Source organism: Aythya ferina (genome assembly GCF_964211825.1).
Source record: "Aythya ferina genome assembly, contig: HAP1_SCAFFOLD_669, whole genome shotgun sequence".
NCBI lineage: Eukaryota > Metazoa > Chordata > Aves > Anseriformes > Anatidae > Aythya > Aythya ferina.
In genome coordinates this window covers 16,523-39,597 of record NW_028180991.1, presented here as the reverse complement: position 1 = coordinate 39,597, position 23,075 = coordinate 16,523, and the positions used below count along the sequence as shown (strand labels likewise).

General features: G+C 52.1%; 2 protein-coding genes and 1 long non-coding RNA gene across 4 annotated transcripts; 1 reads left to right on the top strand and 2 right to left on the bottom strand.

The window, feature by feature from the left end:
* Positions 1–2,961: 2,961 nt before the first annotated feature.
* LOC311429337 (olfactory receptor 14I1-like) lies at positions 2,962–5,961 on the bottom strand. 2 transcript variants are annotated; one of them, XM_084540429.1, is made up of 3 exons: positions 5,782–5,919; positions 3,786–4,106; positions 2,962–3,095 (listed from the first exon to the last, which is right to left on the bottom strand). In XM_084540429.1, the coding sequence occupies exons 2-3, from the start codon at positions 4,077–4,079 to the stop codon at positions 3,090–3,092; spliced, it is 300 nt and encodes a 99-aa protein (XP_084396555.1). In that variant the 5' UTR covers positions 4,080–4,106; positions 5,782–5,919; the 3' UTR covers positions 2,962–3,089. The 2 variants fall into 2 exon arrangements, 1 of the variants encoding a protein (XP_084396555.1); XR_014688226.1 differs by lacking the exons at positions 2,962–3,095; positions 3,786–4,106 and adding an exon at positions 4,145–4,453 and having other exon boundaries at positions 5,782–5,961.
* A 997-nt stretch (positions 5,962–6,958) lies between these two features.
* On the bottom strand, positions 6,959–13,444 carry LOC311429333. The gene is made up of 3 exons (XR_014688224.1): positions 13,277–13,444; positions 12,937–13,153; positions 6,959–8,277 (listed from the first exon to the last, which is right to left on the bottom strand). It is a non-coding gene; the product is annotated as an uncharacterized lncRNA (long non-coding RNA).
* A 3,319-nt stretch (positions 13,445–16,763) lies between these two features.
* On the top strand, positions 16,764–20,862 carry LOC311429334 (uncharacterized protein). The gene is made up of 9 exons (XM_084540427.1): positions 16,764–16,998; positions 17,385–17,455; positions 17,832–17,920; positions 18,031–18,136; positions 18,961–19,084; positions 19,393–19,530; positions 19,845–19,981; positions 20,264–20,386; positions 20,696–20,862. Exons 1-9 carry the CDS (start codon positions 16,807–16,809, stop codon positions 20,811–20,813), a joined length of 1,098 nt encoding a protein of 365 aa, XP_084396553.1. The 5' UTR covers positions 16,764–16,806; the 3' UTR covers positions 20,814–20,862.
* The last annotated feature ends 2,213 nt before the right edge of the window (positions 20,863–23,075 follow it).

The following is a 23,075-nucleotide window of genomic DNA, read 5'->3' as shown; positions in this document are numbered from 1 at the left end:
TCAGGAGCCCACATACCTGACTTCTCAAAGGCCTGCCCAAGATCAAAATACCTAAAGCCTTGCTCCGGACACCACCCCCTCAGCTAGCCATTTACCTGTCCCGTTCTTCTCCTTCTTTCTGGGTCCCAGTCACCCATCGAGCAGACAGATGAGAACGCTGCCTGAACGCCGGATCCCTTCAACATCCTTCCCAAAGTCCTTTTTAATGTTACTCATTTTTCTTGTTGCAGCTTCCTGGCACCCAGCCTGAACGACAATAAGAGAATAGTAGTCCTCTGGTTTAATGAGTTGTGGCAGAGCCTTCCTAACGTCTCTGACACATGCTTCAGGCAGACAACACACCTCTCTGGAGAGGTTATCCAGGCGGCAGACAGGAGCCTCAGTGCCCCCCAGCAAGGAGTCTCCAATCAGTAAGACTCTCCACCCTTTTTTTTGTGGCACTCGTTTTGATGCAGCATCCTGTCCAGCCCCGCTCCCTATGCTTGGTACTTCCCTCATCCTTGACATGCTTCTTGGGGCCCGGGTTACAACTATTGTCCGGACCATCATCCTTTTCCTTTCTCTTGCCCAAGAGCCTCAAATCTATCACCCAAGGACACTGTGGGAGTTGGTGGCACCATGGGTGTTGGGGGCAGATGCCTCCTTCCGCTTCGAGCTGAGATGAGGGTCCAGCCCCTTTCCTCTTGTGGGTGATTGAGCCCTCTGTCCTGCAGGTGAGCAGCTGGATCAACTACTACCCCTTGCAGGGACTTCGGAGGGGGCTGCTGGGCTTCAGAAGGGGCAGGTTGACACCTCCTAGCCGTCTCCCTCAGACACTCCAAGGAGCCCCTCAGGCTGCTGCTTTCTCACTGCAGCCCAGCCATCTGCTCAAGCAGTTCCATGAGCAGGGCACATCTGCACCCATGACAGCCCTCTCTTCCCTCAGGACCCAGGGGCCTCCAGATTCTGGAGCTCCCTGCGGTCTCCAGTCTGGACTGCCACTTCACCCCTCAGGGGATCCACCTGGGTGCCCACATGATCCCAGAGAGGCCGTGTCCCCTCATTTTGTGTTGCTGCCCTGGCCCAGACACTGTGATGGGTGCCCACCGTGGTGAGTTATAAGTTTAAAAGGCAGAGATCCCCAAGGAGAGGAAAGGAAGAGAAACGGAGGTGGGAAAGGGAGGAGAGGATCCTCCCCACGCTCCTCCCTGCCCTGCCTGAACTGCCCCACGCAAACTGCCTGCACTAACTGCCAAAGTCTGTCCTGGGTCGCTCCTTAGGGACTGCTTTTATACCATCAGGGGGTTGGCTGTTGTCACCCCTTGCTCTGCCTTCAGCACATCAGCGCCTGCTTTTCCAACCTTAATGATTCTATGGGGCTGCGGCTATGGATCCAGCCTGTTAGCAATGCTCGACAAATCATCGTAATCTCTCTACAAAGTGTGTTAAGCCCGTAACAGCAATTGATGAGTGATCTGCCTGTTCCTTGAATAAACACTGGAGACCTCTTTGACTCTATTTTCTCTGTCTGTTATTTTCAGAAGCCAGAGTGAAAGAGTAGTATATTAGCTCCCCATCAGTGAGAAACCACCACACTGCTCATACCTATTGCTGGTACCAGCTGTGGTGTAAATGCCTGAAGTAACTAGGAAAATAAAACTAACATTCACATTTTTAAGGAAAAGGTACAGCATTGAAGAGGCTTTCAGGGTAGGGCATAACTGCTTTATCTGAGCGTTCCCTAGGCTCCCAGCCTTAGATGCTATCGCGCTGGGGAAACTTGGTGTGCTAGCTCTAAGGAACAGCACGGAGCGTAGAGTGGAGTGGAGACACCACGGCTAGGCTCTGTAATCAGATGGGACCTCGATTGTTCTTGTGCACAAAGCTGCACTTTTTGCCACCCTAAGCCAAAGACCTGTCATGTTTTGACAAATGCTGTACCCTAGTGTACTTTTTGCTCATTATAATATCATTATAATACCAAAACACACCTCCATCCCAAAAGCTACCCGCCTCCAAGGTGCGACCACCCCTCACTGAGCATGCGCTCTGAATTCCTCGGAGCCTATTACTTTAAACGGAGACGGGAAAACTTTACACCAATCATAACTAAGATATGCTTGACTAGAGCCACTCAAGCTCCACCTAAAAGATAGAAAATAATATAAATTGGCCCAAGAGAAAGGGGATGTTAGGGAAGATACCACCGTCAGGGGAGATACCATCCCGAGGACAACATCCTTAGGACCTCCTGACTCCTGGGATCAGTCGACGGGCTGAGCCTCTCTTCCCCCCCATTGGGACGCCTTTGGGTGAGATCTAAATACTTGCTTATAAATCTCTATAGAGTCTCTGATCCTTTTTAACGCGTTTATAACACCTGTAACATCTATAACATCTGTAACATATGCAACATCTATAACATCTATAACATCTATAACACCTATAACACCTGTGTATTTTATGCATACTAGCTTGCTTTTGCAGACAGTCACTATCGCCGGCAATCCAAAAGAACCTGATTATCTGTTGCTGTAATAAACCATACTTGATTGCATTGTGATAACTCTCATTGAGTGCAACGAGGGTGAGGGTGGTTATCCGTGATAGTTCAGTGTTCTGAATCTAACCAGACCCCCAGGCGGTTAATGCATTTTTGGTGAATGTCCGAGCGGACCCCCAGATGGTTAATGCGTTTTTGGTGAATGTCTGAATGGACCCCCAGGCCGTTAATGCGTTTTTGGTGAATGTCTGACTGGACCCCCAGGCCGTTAATGTGTTTTTGGTGAATGTCCGACTGGTTCAGTATCCTGAATCTGACCGGGCCCGTAACGGTTAATCAGCTACACCCCTTAACGCGACACCAGCTTTGAAAGAAGAGGCAGGATTTCAGGCAGTGCATTGGAGAGATGCTGTTTAATTAAGGAGATGCTAAGAGAGAGTCAGTGCTGATGTACAGTGCTGGCACGCAGGGAGGCAAAGGATGTGCAGAGTAAACAGAGCAGTTTAATACTCAGGAGATGCAGGATGAATAAAATACCTTTCTAGGAGTGTAACAAATGGAAATGACACTGAAGATTATTATAACATAATGAGAATGAAAGTAATTATCAGGCCTGCAAGGGAAAAAAAAAAGGAAGTCATTTGTGGAGAAAGAGGAAAAAAATATGAATCTTAAAAAAAATCCACGGAATCAGTTTCCTAATAGCACTCCTGAGCTCATTGTTTCTCATGCTGTAGATGAGGGGGTTCACTGTTGGGGGTACCACTGAGTACAGAACTGCCATCATCAGGTTCAGGGAAGGTGAAGAGATGGAGGGAGGCTTCAGGTAGGCAAACATGGCAGTGCTGAGAAACAGGGAGACCACAAACAGGTGAGGGAGGCACGTGGAAAAGATTTTGTGCCAGCCCTGCTCTGAGGGCATCCTCAGCACGGCCCTGAAGACCTGCACATAGGAAAAAAGAATGAAAAAAAAGCACATGGATGCTAAAGGGACACCAATCATAAGTACCCAAACATGCCTGAGGTAGGACTGTGAGCAGGAGAGCTTGAGGATCTGGGGGACTTCACAGAAGAACTGGTCCACAGCATTTCCTCCGCAGAGGGGCAGGGAAAATGTATTGGCTGTGTGCAGCAGAGCATAGAGAGCCCCACTGCCCCAGGCAGCTGCTGCCATCTGGGCACAAGCTCTGCTGCCCAGGAGGGTCCCGTAGTGCAGGGGCTTGCAGATGGCAACGTAGCGGTCTTAGGCCATGATGGTGAGAAGAAAAATCTCTGCTGATATCAAGAAAAGAAACAGAAAGACCTGTGCAACACATCCTGTGTAGGAGATGGCCCTGGTGTCCCAGAGGGAATTGGCCATGGCTTTGGGGACAGTGGTGGAGATGCAGCCCAGGTCGAGGAGGGCGAGGTTGAGGAGGAAGAAGTACATGGGGGTGTGGAGGCGGTGGTCGCAGGCTATGGCGGTGAGGATGAGGCCGTTGCCCAGGAGGGCAGCCAGGTAGATGCCCAGGAAGAGCGCAAAGTGCAGGAGCTGCAAGTCCTGTGTGTCTGCGAATGGCAGGAGGAGGAACTTGGTGATGGAGCTGCTGTTGGGCATTTGATTCCTCTGGGCACGGGGACCAGTCTGAGGAGGAAAATGCAGAAAAATGTTAGGCTGTATTCTGTGAGCAAAATGTCTTTTATTTCTTTTTTAAACCTCAAAAGTGATGCTGTCCTTTCAGGAAAACCTCTGCTGCAGCTGCCTTGCTAGAGTTGTGGTTGGTGCTACCAGAGGTTGCTGCTGGGAGCAGGGACCTCTGGAAGTCCTTGGTGTTTCTGCTGCACTCCAAATGAAATCTTGTGTGTTCAGAGATGGAAGCGCTCTATCCCTTAGAGCAGAGTGAGGGCAGCCATCCTGTCCCTCAGTCCTGGTCACAGCTGCCCCCGGCTCGCACCGCTTTGGTTTAGAAGATATCATGCTCAGGTGTTCCCCTGAGAAGAATTGGGACAGAACAGAGGAATCCAGTTTTGAAATGCAAAACTCCAATCTCCTCACCTCTTGAGGACAATCTCAGTTCTCCACACCTAGCAAGGGTTACAGAGGATCACTGCAGCTACCACATATTGATATCCAGCAGCATTAACACGCCCTTAGCCTGTAGGTGTGTTCTCCATGCATAGCACAGAGCTGCTATGGCAGAGCTGTGCCCTGGAGGGGGGCAGCGTGCAGCCCAGTAGAACCCTTGCAGGAAAAGTTTTGAATGCTCTAAAAATGGGGAGACCTGAAGACAGAGTGATCTCATTCACAGCCCCACACACAGCATTTCCACAACCCTACTTGTCATGAGGGGACATGGAGGCTTTTCCTCCTTTAATGTATCTGCATTATGTAACATGCAGCATCCGTACCTTAGCTTCATCTGAGTTATCCCCTATACCACTGACTCCAAAGGCATGTCATGAACAAATTCCCATGCAAATATCTCTAGTGGTCTATGCTGGGGAAGGGGAAGAGACCAAGGGTTGTACTGTGGAAGGCATCAGCAGTGCAGGGATGGCACGGAGGTGCCCAAATCGCTCTGCCACTGACTTTCTGGGAGCAGCTCCCTCTCACTCCCTGCCCATGGCTCTGCTGCCTGCAGCTGGCCCTGCCTGCAGCTGGGTCTCTGTCCCCACGCCTCCTGCCTGCAGCTCACAGCCCCCATCCCACCCCATCAGAGCTGGGTGCTCAGCTCTGCCCTGCAGACACCTCCTGGCAGCAGGGCTCTGCCCAGGGGCAGCTCGCTGGGGGCACGTCCTAGAAACCAGGGCACACAGACCCTGCTGACACTGCCCATGTGGTGGTGGAGCTTTCTATGAGCTGAGGGGCAGGAAAGGGACTTGCTGGGGGTCCTTGTAACTTTCCATGGGATGGATTAGGAGTGTCAGACTAATCTTGGAAATAACGGTATTTATTTCTATTTCCACTGAGCCAGATAAGACAAAATTGAAAGGTCAGGAGTCTCAGGAAAGCTGAGACTGACACTGAAATCCCTTCCCTTAACACAGCTCTTGCTAAGTCCCCTTTTATACACCCAGTTGTGCTGTGTGTCTGTGAGCAGGCTGCCACCCGCAGCTTCTCCCCGCAGCGCCCTGGGCAGCTCCCCGGGCAGGCTGAGTGCTGAGCCTGGCAGGCGGCAGAGGCCCTGCCCCGCCACACAGCCCCTGGGGCACAGCAGGGACCCTGCTCTGCACCACAGCCCTGGACACCCCTGCCTGCACCCCCGGCTTCTCCTGCCTCCACGAACTGTGGCTGCATTGCCCTCCAGCCACAGACTTACCGGGTGCAGGGCTGCAAAGTCTTCTCCCGCAGGGAGCTCCGTGCATCCTGCCACTGCTGCCTGCCTTTAAGCACTGTGTCTCTGCAGGCAGTGCCCCCAGCCCTGCTGCGCTGTGCAGAGGAGCTGCTCCTGGGCAGAGCTGTCTCTCTGCAGCGCTGCCCGCTTGCCAGGAGCTCCCCTTGGGCCCAGGAGCCCGGCCCAGCTCAGCAGCAGAGGCCCAGCCCAAGGCCTCCCTTGCTCTGCCCCCCACCAGGCTCCCTGCACATGGCCCTGGGGCTGCAGGGGAACCTGCTGGCAAACAGCCTGAAGGGATCCCTGGGCTTCCCTCCCTCCCCTGGCACACACACTTCTTGACAGCAGGATCATTTCTCCTAGCCCAAAAAACAATTATCTGTACCAATCACCTCTTCTCACATCAGCTGATGGTGGGACACCCAGATAAGGTCATAGAAGTAGCTCCTTTAACCCCCTGCTTAAGGAAAGGATTCAGCAGAGTCAGTTAAAACATCTCATGCTGGGTTTTTGTCCTGGGGCTGGAATGGGACTCAGATCCCTCCCATGCCTGCCACAAACCCACGGGACCTGGGATTCCTCTGCACTCAGTTTAGGTGTGCATAACATGGGCTCCTGCAGGTGATCTCCTTTTCTCATCTCCAGGATCATTAATGGAAATGGAGGACATCAAGGGAAATCAGCAGCCCCTTCTCCTGCCTGGAGATCAGCCCCAGCTCCAGCACGGGCCCTCAGGGCTGCACCAACACCACAAAGGCCCTCTGCTGTCAGGGCAGCACAGCCCAGGCCTGTTTCCTTCTGGCCTCAGGAACACCAGGGCATACTGTGCTTCAGACCCCTCATTTCATCTTCGTATGGCCATCTGCCATCCACGGTAGCATATCTGCTGTGAAGGAAAGCCTCTTCATGCCCAGGCTCTTGGCACAAGGTCTGGGACAAGTCTGAGTTTGGCCCTTGTGCCACAGCTGAGGTGCTGCAGCCCAGATGTGCCCCAATGCCCTCAGCCTGGGGCACAGGCAGGAGGAGCTGGATCCCCACCTGCTGTCACAGGGCTGGGACATTGATGGCAGAGCTGCTGAGGTGTGGGGGGACAGGTCCCTCAGCTTGGGGTGCTGTGCTGGATGTTATAAATTGCCCCCTTAATTAATTTTCAGAGAGCATTGCATTAATAATAGAAAGGAATTTATTGAGTAAGCAACAGCAAGCAAAACAGCGCTGGGCGGCCGGGGAGTCTCGGCTCCGCCAACGGCGCGCACCTCACCCCCGCCAGGGTCCCTTTTTATATCTTGGTAATTCCGGGATTACGCAGCACATCCTGGTGTATTCTGCGACTGCGCGCACTGTTGCTAGGGGGTCGTCTCTGTCCCTCTGGTGGTCGTGAAGATGAAGGCCGTAGTCTTCCTCGGCATTGTGGTTCAACTTCTTTTTTTATTTGGTCATGTTGGCCCAGCGTGAGATAGGAAGGCAAGATGTTGATACACTAGTTTAACAACTTATCAGGAGATGGTTACATGAACTTTGCAGCAGTGGTTTTTTAACAAAAGAGGCTACTGAGATGCAGAAGGAGAGAAGGGGAGGGGGTTCTCGATTTTGTTACATTAAGCAAAAGAATTTTCATAGCGTCTAGCAAAGCATTATACAGCTCCTTACTTCAGCAGGGAGTTTTCACAACTCCCATTCCTCAAACAGAACTCCTTGTTTTTATAATACAAAAGACAATGAACAAACATTTATTGTGTATTACAATCCCTCCTTTTTCTTTTAGTTACTCATTTTGTTCATTGAATCTCTGCAATGCCTGGCTACTAAGAACTAATGTTTCCTTGATTCCTTTGTTGGCACTTATTGGCTCGTATTTGGCATGTATGAGCATTAGATGTGCCGCTTCTAAACATCCCTTTACAATCGCAATCAATTTATTAAAAATACATGGTCCAAAAGTTAGTGCTATTATTAATAACAACAAAGGTCCTGCTATTGTTGATAATAAAGTAGTAAGCCAAGGTGAATAATTAAACCAAGATTCGTACCAGCTCTGTCGGGCTTCATTCTCCCGTTTCCTTTTTTCCAACCCTTCTCTGGGTCTTGCCATTGTATCTCTTACCACTCCAGTGTGATCAGCATACACAGCATTCCTCTTTCAGGGCTGCAAACAGCCCGTCCTGTTGAAAAATACCAAATCTAATCCCCTACGATTTTGTAACACTACCTCTGAAAGTGACCTGATAGATTTTCCAGGGCCGAGATGGATTGTTCCATTTGGGTCAGGTCCTCGTCCACAGCAACGCGTAAGGAAGTAAATTCTTGATTTTGTTTAACCAATGAGGCTACCCTGGTCCCCACTCCAGCTCCTCCCAGGATTATTAGGGTGGCCAAAGTTAGAGCCGTGAATGGTTCCCGTCTTTCCAGATGATAACTTGCCACTGTGTGCTGGGTATACATACAATCCTCAGGGTGGTATAGAATCCTTGGTATAATTATCACCTGTATACAAAAATCACGAGACGCATTAAAGAGTTTTAGTGATAGACAAGGAGTTACGCCCACTCACGAACAAACCCACCTAGCGTTGTTGGCTGGGATTAGCCACTCGGTTGATTGTTTTCCATTCTCCATGGTGTTACATAGGTGACACTTCCCACTAGGAACCGTGCCCACACACCTACCACCTCCAGTGACTTGTGTTAGTGTTACCCTTATGTCTTTTCCCCAACTGCAATGTAGAGGGCTGTTCTTGTTTGTGCGGGTGGGCTCCCCAGGATCCCCAGTAGCATCATAATATGAAGGCCTTATACTAAAGCATGATCAACAGTGTTTTGTTACATTTGGGTTTGTTTTGTTTAATAATTGGTAGCTAGCATTCATGACCCCCCCATATGTTATTCTCAGCTATGTTATCATTCTCGGCTTTACCTGAGCTTGTAGGGCTGCCGAGGGTTGGCACTGTAGTATTTTCCACAGGCTGGATTCCCTGGACATTTTCTGACAATACCTCATTTGGTCCTACTGCCTGGGGCCTATCAGCATCCTCCTTTTTATCAGTATGAGTCCTCCCCTATCTGTTCCGTGTTCGTAAAATCTGACATTTTCCTAGTACCCAGCTAGTATCGTCCAAGTTTGTTATATTTATATATAGAACCTTGCAAATTTCTTTATTTTCGTGGAAGGTTCCTGTATACCCTATACCATGCCCTTGCCACCTGTAACGGGGATCCACTTGTCAGTTACAACCTTGCGGCCCATATCCCACTTGTAAGAATTTATTCCGACCAGCCCCGAGTGTCCAGTCCGTAGCAATGGTTTCACACCCCCAGTATGCACAATAATATGCGTTTGGATAATTACAGTACACCTTTCCTGGGTTAGAACTTGGGCAGAAATAAAATCCTGATCGGTTAAAGCATGGCTGCACTGACGCCAGGTCACATAATGTGATGCGGAAACTGGGAGCACCCGCTGTCGTTGTTTGCTGGATGATGAATTGATCCTCCCATCTGATTAAGCTCCATTTAAAAGGCTGGTGGGGATGCACAGACCCATAGCTGACCAAAACGATGATACTGACTCCCATGTATCGTAGGAGGTGGTCGGAGCCCATCTAAATTATCGGCCCCTCCGTCCCCCACCGTTTTCACTTCTCTGCCTCGCTTGTCAGTTCGGTTGCAGCGAACTACAAGGTATTGGTTCTTCTTGGCAGCAGCAGTGTTCTTCAGGGGAACCTACTAGGGAGCCTTTGAAACAGGGCCTCCTCCCCTTCCCACGATACACAGATAATACACAATACTTATCGAGTCCGTCTTAGTGTCAGCTTCAAGTCGTCAGGGCCTGGAGCTGCCTCCCATTTACCTTCCCGGACTGGTCCTTTCACACGGCTGGCATGCGTCCATCCTTTCTGCGCAGTTCGAATAGCCGTTTCTGTGGTAAGCAAAACAACATAGGGGCCTTCCCCATCGTGGTGTTAAAGAAGTCTCTTTCCAAGTCTTAATTAGAATTGAGGGTGATCAAGTGGCAATTCCGAGTCATAGGGCATACCATATAGCATTTCAAAAGGAGAAATTCCTACATCAGTTCTGGGCTGCATCCATATGTTTAACAGCGCAAGGGGTAAGCATTTTACCCAAAAAGCCTTAGTTTCCAGCACAAGTTCTGTTAGTCGTTTCTTAATTTCACCATTCATTCGCTCTACCTTTCCAGAAGAGGAGGGGTGCCAGGGGCTGTGAAAATCCCACTCAGTCTCTAAGTCCTGCTTTAATCCTTGCAGTAAAACTTTACACCCATTCAGTCACGTGGTCAATTAGGACAAACAAGTAACTCAGTAAAGTCTACCGGTATACTTTGGAAAGGTCAAAGCCCTGGCTCCCGTCCCCCTCTAGATAGGTTACAGAAGACCTTTTTATTTACCCTTTGACATATAGTAGTACATCCTCTGCATGTGTGCTTCCCTAAAGTATATATTCCTACACAGACATGCTTTCTTAGAACAACATCACACATTGCTTGCACCTCCCAATGATTCTTCTGATGTAAAACAGTTAATATTTGCCTCATTATCACTTTATTCAGCATTTCTCTCCCATCAGGGATTATCGATTTTCCTTAAAATGATCCACATATTTATAACATTAATACCTCCTTGGGAGGTTGTAATTACTCCAAAATCTTTTTAGAATTTACCCAAATAGATAGTTGGCCCTGTAAACCCCTGAGGTAAAATTGTCCACCTATATTGTTGCTTCCGCCCCCATTTCAGGGTCTTTCCAGTCGGAGGTGAATATCCATGTATGTTTGCTCTCAGGGCCAGAGAGCACTCCATTAATAACACTGTTATTCCAGTCTAACAATTTACTATTTGAATGCCCAATTTAATCATCAAATCCCTTCCCAACAAGTTAGTCTCTGCCTTGGATACATACAATAATTGCCCCGTGATCATTTTATCCCCTAGTCTCAGCTTGGTATCCCCCAAAAGTGGCACTATTATCCCAGTCCCTTCTACCCCCATCACATTTAGGGTTTCATTAGTTAATTTAATCCCTGATACTTTACAAGTCAGTAATGACTTAGCTGCTCCAGTGTATTGGGTTTGATGGCAAGGTTCGGGGGGTGTGAGGGGTGTGGGAGTGGGAAACTGCAGTGGCAGCCCCCGTGAAAAAACAAAACAAAGCAAAACAAAACAAAAACAGAAACCTCCCCGTGGTAGATAAGGGACAATTTCATCTGGCCCTAAAGGAGCCCACTGCTGCCCAGAGCCAAGCCATAGCAACACAGTCCGTGCCTCTGTGAGAGCACATCCACGAAAACAAACAAACAAACAAAGAAACAAACAAAAACCTGCTGCTCAACAGCGGCTGGGAGAGCGAGAAACCCCCCCGCAGACACCAAAGTCAGTGCAGAAGGAGGGGGAGGAGGCGCTCCAGGCGCTGGAGCCGAAGCCCCCCTGCGGCCGCTGGAGAGGCCCCTGGTGGAGCAGGCTGTTCCCCCCTCCCCGATGCTTGGGAAACTGAACAAACACCACAGCAAATATGCAAATATACCAAAACTTCTAGACTGTTACTTAGATAATACCTACATCACCTTTCCCTGCTCATTCAACTTCGAATACCTTTAACACTTTCAACAAACCTTTTAACACTTCCTTTATCTTTCTCTAGCCTTTACTTTTCTAATGCCGACATCAAAGGCTCAGTCAGGGGCCAACTTAATTCCGTACCTTTTCCCTCCAAGATGCTGAAACAACATCAATATACAACATTTCATCCTGTTTTCCTTCTTTCCACAAAAACATTGACTGTAATATGGTGTTATAATTAGTAGTTCCATTTAGGGGCCACTCCGCTCCATCCTCTAGTTTATAAAGTGGCCACCACTGATTACAATATTTGATAAGAGTTCTTTTACTTTCTGTACCCTCTCAGCCCACTATATCCCTCCAATGTGTTAGTATACATCCTAGGAGGCTTTTCCTCGGGATTTCTTTGCTTTGAACTTTTCCTATTGTAATCTACAGTGGTTAATATTCCACCGTTTTCCTAGAAGCTCTTTACTAGTCAATCCCAATCCCTCCAAAATCCACAATATACAGATACACAAGTAAAAACAGACCACTGTAAATTAACTGCCTGTAGACAATTACACTGGGGACATTTAAACCTGATGAGCCGATAATATGCCTGGGCAAATTTTGTTCCCTTAGACATACACCTCAATGGCAGTTCTTATATTTACATATTAACATATTAACATATGTATAAAAGAACACTTTAACAAAAATGCCCGGGCTTTTATATATACAATATACAATGTGCAGTTATTATTCCAATTAGAATTATTCCTCAGCAGCTGCAAACATTATGCCAGTTGCCATTAAAGATCGCTTACCCTCCTCCTGTCTCTTTCTTAAAATCTCAGACGTCCCCGGAGTTAATGGGGACTGCCACATATTCCTAGTCACTGGTCCCTGAGTGCTAGAATCAGAGTTGCTATCAGAGTCTCCCCGGGGTTGCAGATTAGGAAGCCCGGGAGTCGGAGGGGCTGCAGGTGGGGGTGGTGGAATATAGGGAGGCAGTGGGGCTGGAATCTCTAATTCTCGGTTTATCTTGTGCCTCCCATCCCCTCCTTTTTCTTTTAGAGGATATAAATTGGCTCGAGTTTCCGAGCTGATCCACAAATGTGCATATTCACTTTCTTCCAAACTAAAAGGTTCTTTTGAGTTTACATAAATATTTAGGGCCTGGCAAACCCAATCTTCAAAGGACCCAAATACAGGCCAGTAAAGGTGGTCTCCTCAAATCTGTTTACCACCCCAAACTTCAACACAATAATGTATCATTTTTACTTTATTCCTTCCCCGCCTAAAAGGGGAATCCTGCCAATTTTTAATCATTAATCCCGGGGTAACCTAACATCAGACGTTACCCCACCCATGGGACCAGAAGGCTTACTCTTCTTCTGTCCCATCTTCCGGAGCGCCTTCACACACACACGCACGAATCGCTTCCCCCTTTTCGTGGCCCAGTCCCTCGCGGGATGTGGGAACCGCACTACCGAGGGGTCCACACTCGCTTCGTCCGCAATTGGACGTCTCACAACGCTACGCTCCAGGATACCCAACCCCAACCGAACGGATCACCGGCCTATACTTACTCACTCCTGAGTCTTCGTTCGGTCTTCGTGCACAAAGATTACTAGGGGTTGCCGGCTTTATTTGCTTGCTGCCGAATTTAGGGTTCGTCGGTGAAGGATTTGAATGAAAGCAGTCCTAGCGAAGGCCGCTGAAATCAGCGGGGCGCCCCCTCCGAAGGTCTTTCAATCAGATTGCCTTCATCCGAGTCACGGCACCAAATTTGTTATAAATTGCCCCCTTAATTAATTTTCAGAGAGCATTGCATTAATAATAGAAAGGAATTTATTGAGTAAGCAACAGCAAGCAAAACAGCACTGGGCGGCCGGGGAGTCTCGGCTCCGCCAACGGCGCGCACCTCACCCCCGCCAGGGTCCCTTTTTATATCTTGGTAATTCCGGGATTACGCAGCACATCCTGGTGTATTCTGCGACTGCGCGCACTGTTGCTAAGGGGGTCGTCTCTGTCCCTCTGGTGGTCGTGAAGATGAAGGCCGTAGTCTTCCTCCGCGTTGTGGCTCAACTTCTTTCTTTATTTGGTCATGTTGGCCCAGCGTGAGACAGGAAGGCAGGATGTTGATACACTAGTTTAACAACTTATCAGGAGATGGTTACATGAACTTTGCAGCAGTGGTTTTTTAACAAAAGAGGCTACTGAGATGCAGAAGGAGAGAAGGGGAGGGGGTTCTCGATTTTGTTACGTTAAGCAAAAGAATTTTCATAGCGTCTAGCAAAGCATTATACAGCTCCTTACTTCAGCAGGGAGTTTTCACAACTCCCATTCCTCAAACAGAACTCCTTGTTTTTATAATACAAAAGACAATGAACAAACATTTATTGTGTATTACACTGGATGGGGGCAGATTGTCCAGAAGAGACAGGCGGGGGTGATCAACAGGGGGTTGCCCTCCATGTGAAGGATCTGTCTGGATGCTTGGAGCTCCTCTATGGGATGGGCAGCAGAGTGGGGGAGCCCTTGTGGGTGAGGGTCAGAGCAGAGCCAGTCAGGCTGACCTTGTGGTCGGAGGTAAATGCCTGCAGTCCCTTTGCAGCCCCTCCGTGCCATCCCTGGGGGTCTTCAGGCAGCTCCTCCTGCCCCAGGGCCAGGGCAGCCAGGCCCGAGCTGCTGCAGCCAGAAAGGTTTGCTGGTCCCATTACTTCCTCATCAGCTGAGACTGGGTCTCAGACAAAGAAAAGCAGCTGTAGCTGCTTAAATATGCTGAGAGCCTGGGGACGGCTTCTGCCGAGAGGCAAAACCCCTCTCATTTATACGCAGCAACATGGTGGAGGCTCCTCGCTCAGTCACAGAAAGGCGTGACATATGTTGGAGAAATAATCCACTAAACACACAAAAATCCACTGCTGAGGGGCAGGCACCTGGAGAGTATTGGCAGATTGACTTTAGCGAACTGCCTAGAAAACGGGGGCTGAAGCATTTGTTAGTCCTCGTGGATTTGTCTGCAGGCTGGCCTGAGGCCTTTCAGTGTCGTACCAGGGAGGCGAGAGAAGTAGTACAAGCTGTGGTAAAAGAAAGAATTCCGAGATTTGGGGCACCTTTGGGAACGCCATCGGACAGAGGTCCACAATTGATAGCCAAGGCAGTTACTGAAAGAAGCAGACTATTAGGGATTGGTTGGGATCCGCATAGCCCTTACAGACAGATCCCAGTCTAGTGGCAGAGTGGACAGAATGAATCATACTCTCAAGACTCAGGCAAAGCGTGTCAAGAAACTTCAGTGCTCTGAAGACAGCTTTTACCCTGTCTTTTGCAAAAGGCCCAGCCCTAGGACAAGCCTCAAACCCCACCTTCCTGGAAAAGCAGAGGCGTGTTGGGGCAGGAACACAGCAGGGACTTCTCCAGCACTCCACTTCCTTTATTCCGTGGCCTTTGTCAGCATTTGGAGATGCTCCTGGTGGATGGGCCAGGAACCGCTAGGAATGAACTGGGCAGAAGGGAGGTGACTGTTTCTCAGGACAGGAAGGGAAATCTCTCGTCTGTCTCGTGAGCTGTGCCATCTCCATGCTGCTGACGTCATAAGGCTTATTAGGACACGTGATGATGTCACAAAAGGATGGACTGCATCACCAGCATATAAGCACTGGAGCAGCAGCAGTGCTGGCACTTCCCTGCAAGGCCTGGTCCGTGCTGGGCACTGCTTGGGTGCTCCCCAGCGCTGTCCTTCTGTGGCCAGGAGTGTGGTTAGCAGGCAGCAAGCTTGCACTGGGCGACCCTCGCTGACGGGCGGAGGAGCAGGCGCACCTTGCAGAGGAGCTGTGGTTGAAGAGCCAGGGCGGGCATCCCTTGTCCTGAGCTGAGGGCCAGCAGCAAGCGAGATGGAGGGCTGCTGGAGGGTGACCATCGACCCTGATTTGGTTTCCCAGTTCCCAGTGCTCCTACGCCTCTCCCCCAAAGGTAAGGGTGTCAGGAGTCCCTTCCCACAGGGTGGCCCAGGGGCTGTCAGCTGTCCAAAGCTGCAGGTCCCAGGCTGGGGGGTGGTGGTGGTGCTGGACAGAGCTGGTGGCTGCTGCGAGAGCCCTGCCTGAGGGTCCTGCTGGGCTCAGGGGACAATGGGGCAGCCAGGACCCCTGGTTCCTGATGATGGGTCCTGTTCTGAGCCCCAGGGCTCCTCTGGGCATGGCTCAGCCTCCTCGTGATGGGGACAATCCAGGGCCAGGTTTCCCTGGGAGCTGCTGCCTCTTTGGGATCTGGCTCTGGGAGGAAAGACCTCTGGTGTCCCAGAGACTGGTGTGGCCTGCAGCTCCCACAGGCCTCTCAGGAATGTCCCAGGAATGCCCGCATGGTGTTTTTCTGGGGGGGCTCGCATATGCCTGCATGTGTCCTTGCCTGGGTGCGGTGCTTGCCAAGAGGTGGTGAGCTGGCTGGCCTGGAGCCTGACCTGTCTTTTCCTTGCTTTCCAGAGACTGAGGCTGTCTGGGATGCTGTATCTGCACAAATTCTGGAAGCGCTGGAGCAGGATAAGGTGGGCTGGTGTCCTGGGCCCTGCAGAGCAATTCCTACCCTACACTGAGACTGCCCAGGGTGCCCGGAGCAGCTTGCTGGCCAGCTGGGAGAGAAACCAAGGCCAGATCTGCTCTGCTTCTCGGGGGTTTGGCACACCCTAGGGCTTCACTCTTCCCTGCGGCCTGAGTGGAGAGGGCGAGCAGAGAGATGGGGGAATATCCTGGGTCCGTGCCTAGGATAATCAGTCCCAGGCCTAAGCCGTGTGTTTAGGCCTAGGCCTAGGGAATCAGTCCCAGGCCTAAGCCGTGTGTTTAGGCCTAGGCCTAGGGAATCAGTCCCAGGCCTAAGCCGTGTGCTTAGGCCTACGCCTAGGGAATCAGTCCCAGGCCTAAGCTGTGTGCTGGAAACCTCTGGGCTGTTCCCTAGCCAAGGGATGGTGGCAAATCCTGGGAGGAGTTGATGAAAGAAACGGAGGATGCGGCTCTTCTCCAAAGCTTTCCAAAGTGCCCCACCTTGCCCCATTGTCCCTCAGGAGCGGGCAGGGCACAGAGCAGTGTCCCCCTGCTCTGACAGTCATCCCTTTTCCCGTCTCTCAAGAACTCCCCTGTCAGCCTTTCTGTCTTGTCTGTGTGCAGGCTATTCAGGTTGCGCAACTAGGGACCTTTGCTGTTCTCCAAGAGGAATTCCATGTGAAGCAAAAGCAGTTCTTGATTCGGAAACCGTTCTTCCAGCTGGACATTGATGAGGCGTGGGTGGAGGACATGTACTGTCCCCCTGAGATCCTCCCTGGTGAGAAGGCAGCAGCCCCCCTCTTCCTGCCCCATGTCCGTAAGGATTTGTTGCTGAGGATGTTGCTTCTCCTTGCAGATGACATCAAGGTGAAGCAGCTGAACTACCTGCAGCTAGCAGAAGCCACCTCCTTACCACTGTACATGGTGCAGGAGTGTGTGAAGGAGACCATCGTCTTGTACTGTTGCCTCCTGAGGAACAAGGAGCACGTCCCCTTTGCCTTCAGGGACATCGGTGTTTTGACGTGCGAAGATGATTTCCTGTGCATGAAGTTTTATCCGGACTGTGTTAAACGTCTGGAGAGCGCTGCGGACCTCTTTGCAGTGCTCCACAGTGTAAGTTGGTGATGTTTTGAGGGCTACTTCAGTTTCTTTGGGAATCCTGTGGAAGGGTGATCAATCCGACCGCTGTTGGCCAGCCTGGACACGGCAGGCCAGTCAGGTGCCTTTCCCCACGCCTGCCCCTTTAGCTGCTTTCTCCATGAGCTCTTCTGAGCGTCTGGATGCTGGCCCCTGCAAAAGGCCTGGCAGCGTTACTGTACAGCCTCGATATTCTGCCATGCTCCTCCAGAGCAGAACAAAGGTTGATGGAAGAGGCTTTGGAGGAGGGTTTTGGAGAGAAGGCTTTCTTTTGGCTTGGGAGACAGGTTTGCTTCCTGTCAATGAGGGCCCTGAGAAAACTGCCTCAGAACCCCAACCAGCAGGTCTGTGTCTCTTTGCAGAGAATATGGCGGACACACCCGACTGCCTCGAGTGGAGAGACCACCGCTCGTGGGATGCAGATGTTCCCAAGGTGAGTGCATTTCCTCCGCAGCCCTTGGCTTCCCACCTCCTCCTTTGGAAGGTGCGCGGTCGGGTCTCCACGCTCAGCATCCAGTCGGGGCTAAATCCTGGAGAGACTGGGTCCTGGTTAACTGAGGCTGACTTTTGGCTACGAGTGTCTTCACCTGGAGAGGAGGGGCATTGCGGTTGTGCTTCTTGTGCCCGTGCTGCTGGGAATTTAGGCTACCTTTTCTGGTGTTGCGGGAAGCTTGACAACAAACCCCATGCGTGAACGTGACTTAAAAGGGATGCCATGCCCCGTGCAACACCAGGAGGATTACTGCCAGCAAGCTGCAACGGGTAGGAGGCCAGCCTTCTTCAAGCCCGTGTCCTCTTTTGTTTGCCAGGTTTCATCTGACTGTGAGGACAAGGCCAGAGGCCAAAGTGCCGTCCAGCTCGCAGCAGGAAGCTGCAGGAGAGTACAGGATGAGAAGAGGTAAGGGTCCGTGCTGTCTGGGGGTGGTCCCTGCCCCACGCTGGCTGACTGCAACCAGCTTAAAAGGCAGTGCCCATGCGGCTGCTCTGAAGAGCTTCCTCCTTTCCTAGTTTCATTGTTCCGTACTGGCAAGCTGCGGAAGCTTTCCCTCCCCACGGTGAGAAGCTGGGAGCCAGACACGAGGCAGCAAGATCTGGAGAAGAAGCCTTCCACCAGGTGAGACCCTTGGGGGAAAGGAGGAAGGAGCCACTTGCAGCCACACAGGAGAGATGTCCCCTTTGGACCCACCAGAAAGGCTCCTGACACCCGTCCCGGAGGCAGCCGCTCTCTCCACGGATGGCAAGCGTGCAGCACGTTTGCCTGAGACTGGCACGCCAGCTTCATTTTCCAGCAGGGCCCTGATCCTTGGGGGAGCTGGATGCAGAGCCTTGTTGCAGAAGCTCTTGTCCCTTCAGGAGACCCCCACATTGCAACGGAGTCCGTCTTTTTGTCTGTGGGAGCAAACGTCCCCTGCAGTTTCTTCCAGCTCCCCCGCAGCTTCTTCCAGCCTAAGGAGCTGTGATAGCAGGTGGAAACGTTTCTTTCAGGCATTTTTTCCCAAAAATATGCCAGACTTCATGGCAGACACAAGAGAGTGCTGAGGGAGGGAGGTGGCATGCCTGCCCTCCTTCCCTGATGGCGTTCTCCGATGTCGCTGGCTCCCCAGCTAATAATAATATAGATAAGATAATCTGCTTTCCACCCATAAGCCCGGGTGGGCCGTACTGGTGTCTCTAGGATCCTGTCCTTGCACAAGACACTGCTCCTCTCCTCCTGCCACCACAAAGGGCCTGGATACGGGCATCCCGAGCCTTCCTGAAGGCAGCTGGTGCCACAGCTTGGCGGTTGGCTCTCTCCGTCTCTGCTGAAGCGAACACGGCCAGTCCCACACCCATTCGCTGCGGAACTGCCGTCTGCTGCAGAGGCTGACGCAGCTTGCGAGCGCGGACTGGAGACCGAATTCCCCCGGGCTCACGCAGCCTCCCGGTGTCTGTTTGCAGTGTGCTCCCCCCGTGTCCAGGCAGCTCCCCCAGGACGAAGACAGACGGGCAGGAACCAGCTCCTCGAGCCGAGTCCACCAGCACTGCGCTCCCTGCTCCCGAAGCCTCTCGCAGATTGGCGCAGGTACCTGCTCTGCCTTGCTGCAATGACCACGCGGTTTGGCACTGTACTAAAGCCTCTTTGTGTGGAGCGATCCCAAGCCAGACCCTTGGGCTGCGTTCATTTTCACGCTTGTTACCTCCTTCTCCTCTTCCTCGGGAGACACTTTCCCTGCCTCTTGCTGCCTCCCGTGTTGCCATGAGCCGCTTCATTTGGACCAGGGGGATGGAAAAGGAATGAGGGCTTTGTGGGTCTGTGATGGCAGAGGTCTTCGGTCCAACAGCTGAGACCAATCCTGTCTGCTGTTGTGTTTTCTGTTTGTTTTCCTCCAGGAGGCCTGGAACCTGTCCTCGCAGTGGGACCAAAAAAAGAGCTCTTGGCCCTTGTACCGAGAGCGAATACAGCAAGCCCGGGCAGAAATGGCTGCTTGGGAAGCCTGGTCTCGGGGGGAGGACCAAGAGATACCCCAGGTACTGGCAGTGACCAACACCGCTGAGAACAGCAGCGCTCCTCCCCGCCAGGGCTCCGAGGGGGGCAGGTCCCAGGGTGGTGGGAGCAGGACGGGCACCAGGGCGCAGGGCAGGGCTTTGCCCGCTCCTCCCTGTGCGGGCAAGAGAGGCTGTCAGCAGAAAGCGAGGGGTCAAAGCAGCAGCCAGACGTGGGCCGGCAGTGCCGAGTCGCCTGCTTCCCAGCTCCTGCTGCAGGGTCCTTTCCGGGGGTCCTCTGGGAAACAGCACCCGTGTGTCCAGTCCTGTCTGATGAGAGCCTCTTCTCCTTGCACCAGGTCACCACTCAACACGATTGGGTTCCCCATCCCCCAGCCCAGCCCAAGAGCAAGGAGGTCAGGAGGAGGTGGAGGAAGGCTCCGACCCCTACCCCAGAAGAGGAGTGGAGAGCACCAGCCCAGCTGGACAGGCTCGAGTAAGTGTGTGCCGGCTGCGTTCACGTGCTGGGGCACTCGAGTAGCTGCTGAGCGATGTCAGGAGATGTCCAGCAGCCCGGTCCCTGGGTCCTGGGGTTGCCTATGACACCCTTGGCTTTCTCCTAAAGCGGGCAGGACCTTGGTTACCGCCAAGGCCTAAAACTCATCACAGGGCGAAAGGGTGGGTGCACGTGGCAGGGTGGGTGCAGGGTCTGGAAGAGGGGAGAGGCAGAAGGGGCGTCTGGCAGAGGCTGAGGGATCCCTTCCTCCTGCTGTTGCAGCCACCTTTCCCCACGAGCACTGCAAGTTTTGAAAAGGCTGGAGCCGCATAGCCGTCGACAAAAGATGTTCGAAACTGTTGCGGAGGAAAAGCGGCTGCGGCAAGAGCAGCTGTGGCTCCCCTGGTAAGTATCTCCAGACAGGGACGGTGCTTCCCGCTGCTGCAAGGCCCGTCCTTCCCTGGGGGCAGCACTGGGACAGAGAGGCCGTTCCGGGGCCCTCCGCTCCCCCTGCCTCAGCCCCAGGCTGATGAGCTGCACCCCTGGGGACCTTGTCATGAGCTTGGGCACGAGGCATCCGTCGCACCTGACGGCAACCTTGAAGCTGCAGGGGAAGCAGACCCCTACGTGCACGGCCCGAGCTAAGCCTGCAGGATTTCTCTGCCTTCAGCCTGTACACAACCTGATCATCCTCTTTTCCTTTTGACTCCCTAGCGCTAGATGCTGGTACCGCAACGGAGGGGAAGGTGCCGGGAATGCGGACGGCAGCAGCGGAGCTCAGAGCAAAGGGGCTGGGAAGCTCTCCCGCTTTCCACCCCTGAATGGAAAATAAAGAGCACAGCCAGACTGCTTGTGTCGCTTCTCTTGAATGCAGCGCCTTGTCTGCGCTAGTGTCTGTGACATTTTGCGATTTAGGGGATGAAAAGAAATGCTCACCAAAGCACGGACAGGACCTCCTGTGTGATCAGGCTTGTTATAAGTTGCCCCCTTAATTAATTTTCAGAGAGCATTGCATTGATAATAGAAAGGAATTTCTTGAGTAAGCAACAGCAAGCAAAACAGCGCTGGGCGGCCGGGGAGTCTCGGCTCCACCAACGGCGCGCACCTCACCCCCGCCAGGGTCCCTTTTTATATCTTGGTAATTCCGGGATTACGCAGCACATCCTGGTATATTCTGCGACTGCGCACACTGTTGCTAGGGGGTCGTCTCTGTCCCTCTGGTGGTCGTGAAGATGAAGGCCGTAGTCTTCCTCGGCATTGTGGTTCAACTTCTGTTTTTATTTGGTCATGTTGGCCCAGTGTGAGACAGGAAGGCAGGATGTTGATACACTAGTTTAGCAACTTATCAGGAGATGGTTCCGTGAACTTTGCAGCAGGGTCTTTGAACAAAAGAGGCAACTGAGATGCAGAAGGAGAGAAGGGGAGGGGGTTCTCTTTTTTGTTACATTAAGCAAAACAATTTTCATAGTGTCTAGCCAAGCATTATACAGCTCCTTACTTCAGCAGGGAGCTTTCGCAACTCCCGCTCCTCAAACGGAACTCCTTGTTTTTATAATACAAAAGACAATGAACAAACATTTATTGTGTATTACACCTCTGGGGGTCGCCCGTACTGAAGGCTCGTAGTCTTCCTCCCAGGCTTTGTCCTTCGGTCGTTCTTCAGCTTCCCCCCTCTCCTGATTTAGGAGGCTCTGGGCCGAATGTCAGAAAGTTGTGTCTCGTGCAATAGTCAGCAGTTATCTCAAAAAAGCCTCCCCCCATTCTCGTATCTCCCAGACCCGAGTCTCAAGGTTTACCCTTCAAACCCTCTCTCAACACCATTCTTTTGCAAGATCAGCACTCTGTTTCTCTTGGACTTGTGCTTATCCAAGGGTATGTAAGACAGAAGGCCACATTTCATCACGAGGCCCTAGCAGTGTTGCATGTTGGCACGAAGCAGATGAACTTTTCTCCCAAGAAGGGATGAGGCACAAAGCCTTCGTCCTGTCAGCCCCATCTCACAGTCACAGCCAGGCACAAGCGCTCCCCCTCCTCCCTCCCACTCCTCCCTGGAGCTGGGCGGTGTGCCCGGGGCCCCCCTGCCCGGCCCCGGTGTTGCGTTGCTCGCTCCCTGTGCCTCAGCACCTCGTCTTCCCTTTCCTTTGTGGTGTCCAGTGCACGAGAAGCCCGGCAGGGGCAGAAAGGCGGCCATTTCATTGCAGAAGCAATAGGGCTGGGTGCTCCTGCCATGCTCCTCGTGGCTTGACAGAGCGGCACACTGCCACAGGCACGGGGACAGCCTGGCAGCCTTGGGCCTGGCTGTGACTGTGAGACGGGGCTGACAGGACGAAGGCTTTGTGCCTCATCCCTTCTTGGGAAAAAAGCTCATCTGCTTCGTGCCAACATGCAACACTGCTAGCACGGGCACAAGCCAGCAAGGCCCTGCGGCCTGAGTGGAGAGGGCGAGCAGAGAGATGGGGGACTATCCTGGGTCCGTGCCTAGGATAATCAGTCCCAGGCCTAAGCCGTGTGCTGGAAACCTCTGGGCTGTTCCCTAGCCAAGGGATGGTGGCAAATCCTGGGAGGGGGGTGACGAAAGAAACGGAGGATGCGGCTCTTCTCCAAAGCTTTCCAAAGTGCCCCACCTTGCCCCATTGTCCCTCAGGAGCGGGCAGGGCACAGAGCAGTGTCCCCCTGCTCTGACAGTCATCCCTTTTCCCGTCTCTCAAGAACTCCCTCGTCAGCCTTTCTGTCTTGTCTGTGTGCAGGCTCTTCAGGTTGCGGGACTCGGGACGTTTGCGGTTCTCCAAGAGCAATTCCACGTCAAGCAAAAGCGCACTTTGGAGACAGGAGAGTTTCGGGCTGGAGCTCCCTGGCACCTGACGGGATGTGAAAGTCCTAGTCTGTGTGACTTTTTGCCATTCAGGGGATGAAAAGAAATGCTCACCAAAGCACAGACAGGACCTCCTGTGTGATCAGGCTCAAGGGAGACCTTATCGCCCCACTGCCCCACAGACGGTCCCACAGCCGTGCTGCCAAGGCACCACGCATTCAGGGCTGGGTCAAGCTCTTACTGACCGCAACAGGGACAATTGCCATGGAACACAGAATGCAA

Bases quoted from the DNA above. Each gene is read 5' to 3' on its own strand.
- LOC311429337 (XM_084540429.1), bottom strand. From the start codon at position 4,079: ATGCCCAACAGCAGCTCCATCACCAAGTTCCTCCTCCTGCCATTCGCA.
- LOC311429334 (XM_084540427.1), top strand. From the start codon at position 16,807: ATGGTGCAGGAGTGTGTGAAGGAGACCATCGTCTTGTACTGTTGCCTC. The intron at 19,531-19,844 runs GTACTGGCAGTG...TCCTTGCACCAG, and splicing joins AGGACCAAGAGATACCCCAG to GTCACCACTCAACACGATTG. The intron at 19,982-20,263 runs GTAAGTGTGTGC...CTGCTGTTGCAG, and splicing joins GCCCAGCTGGACAGGCTCGA to CCACCTTTCCCCACGAGCAC.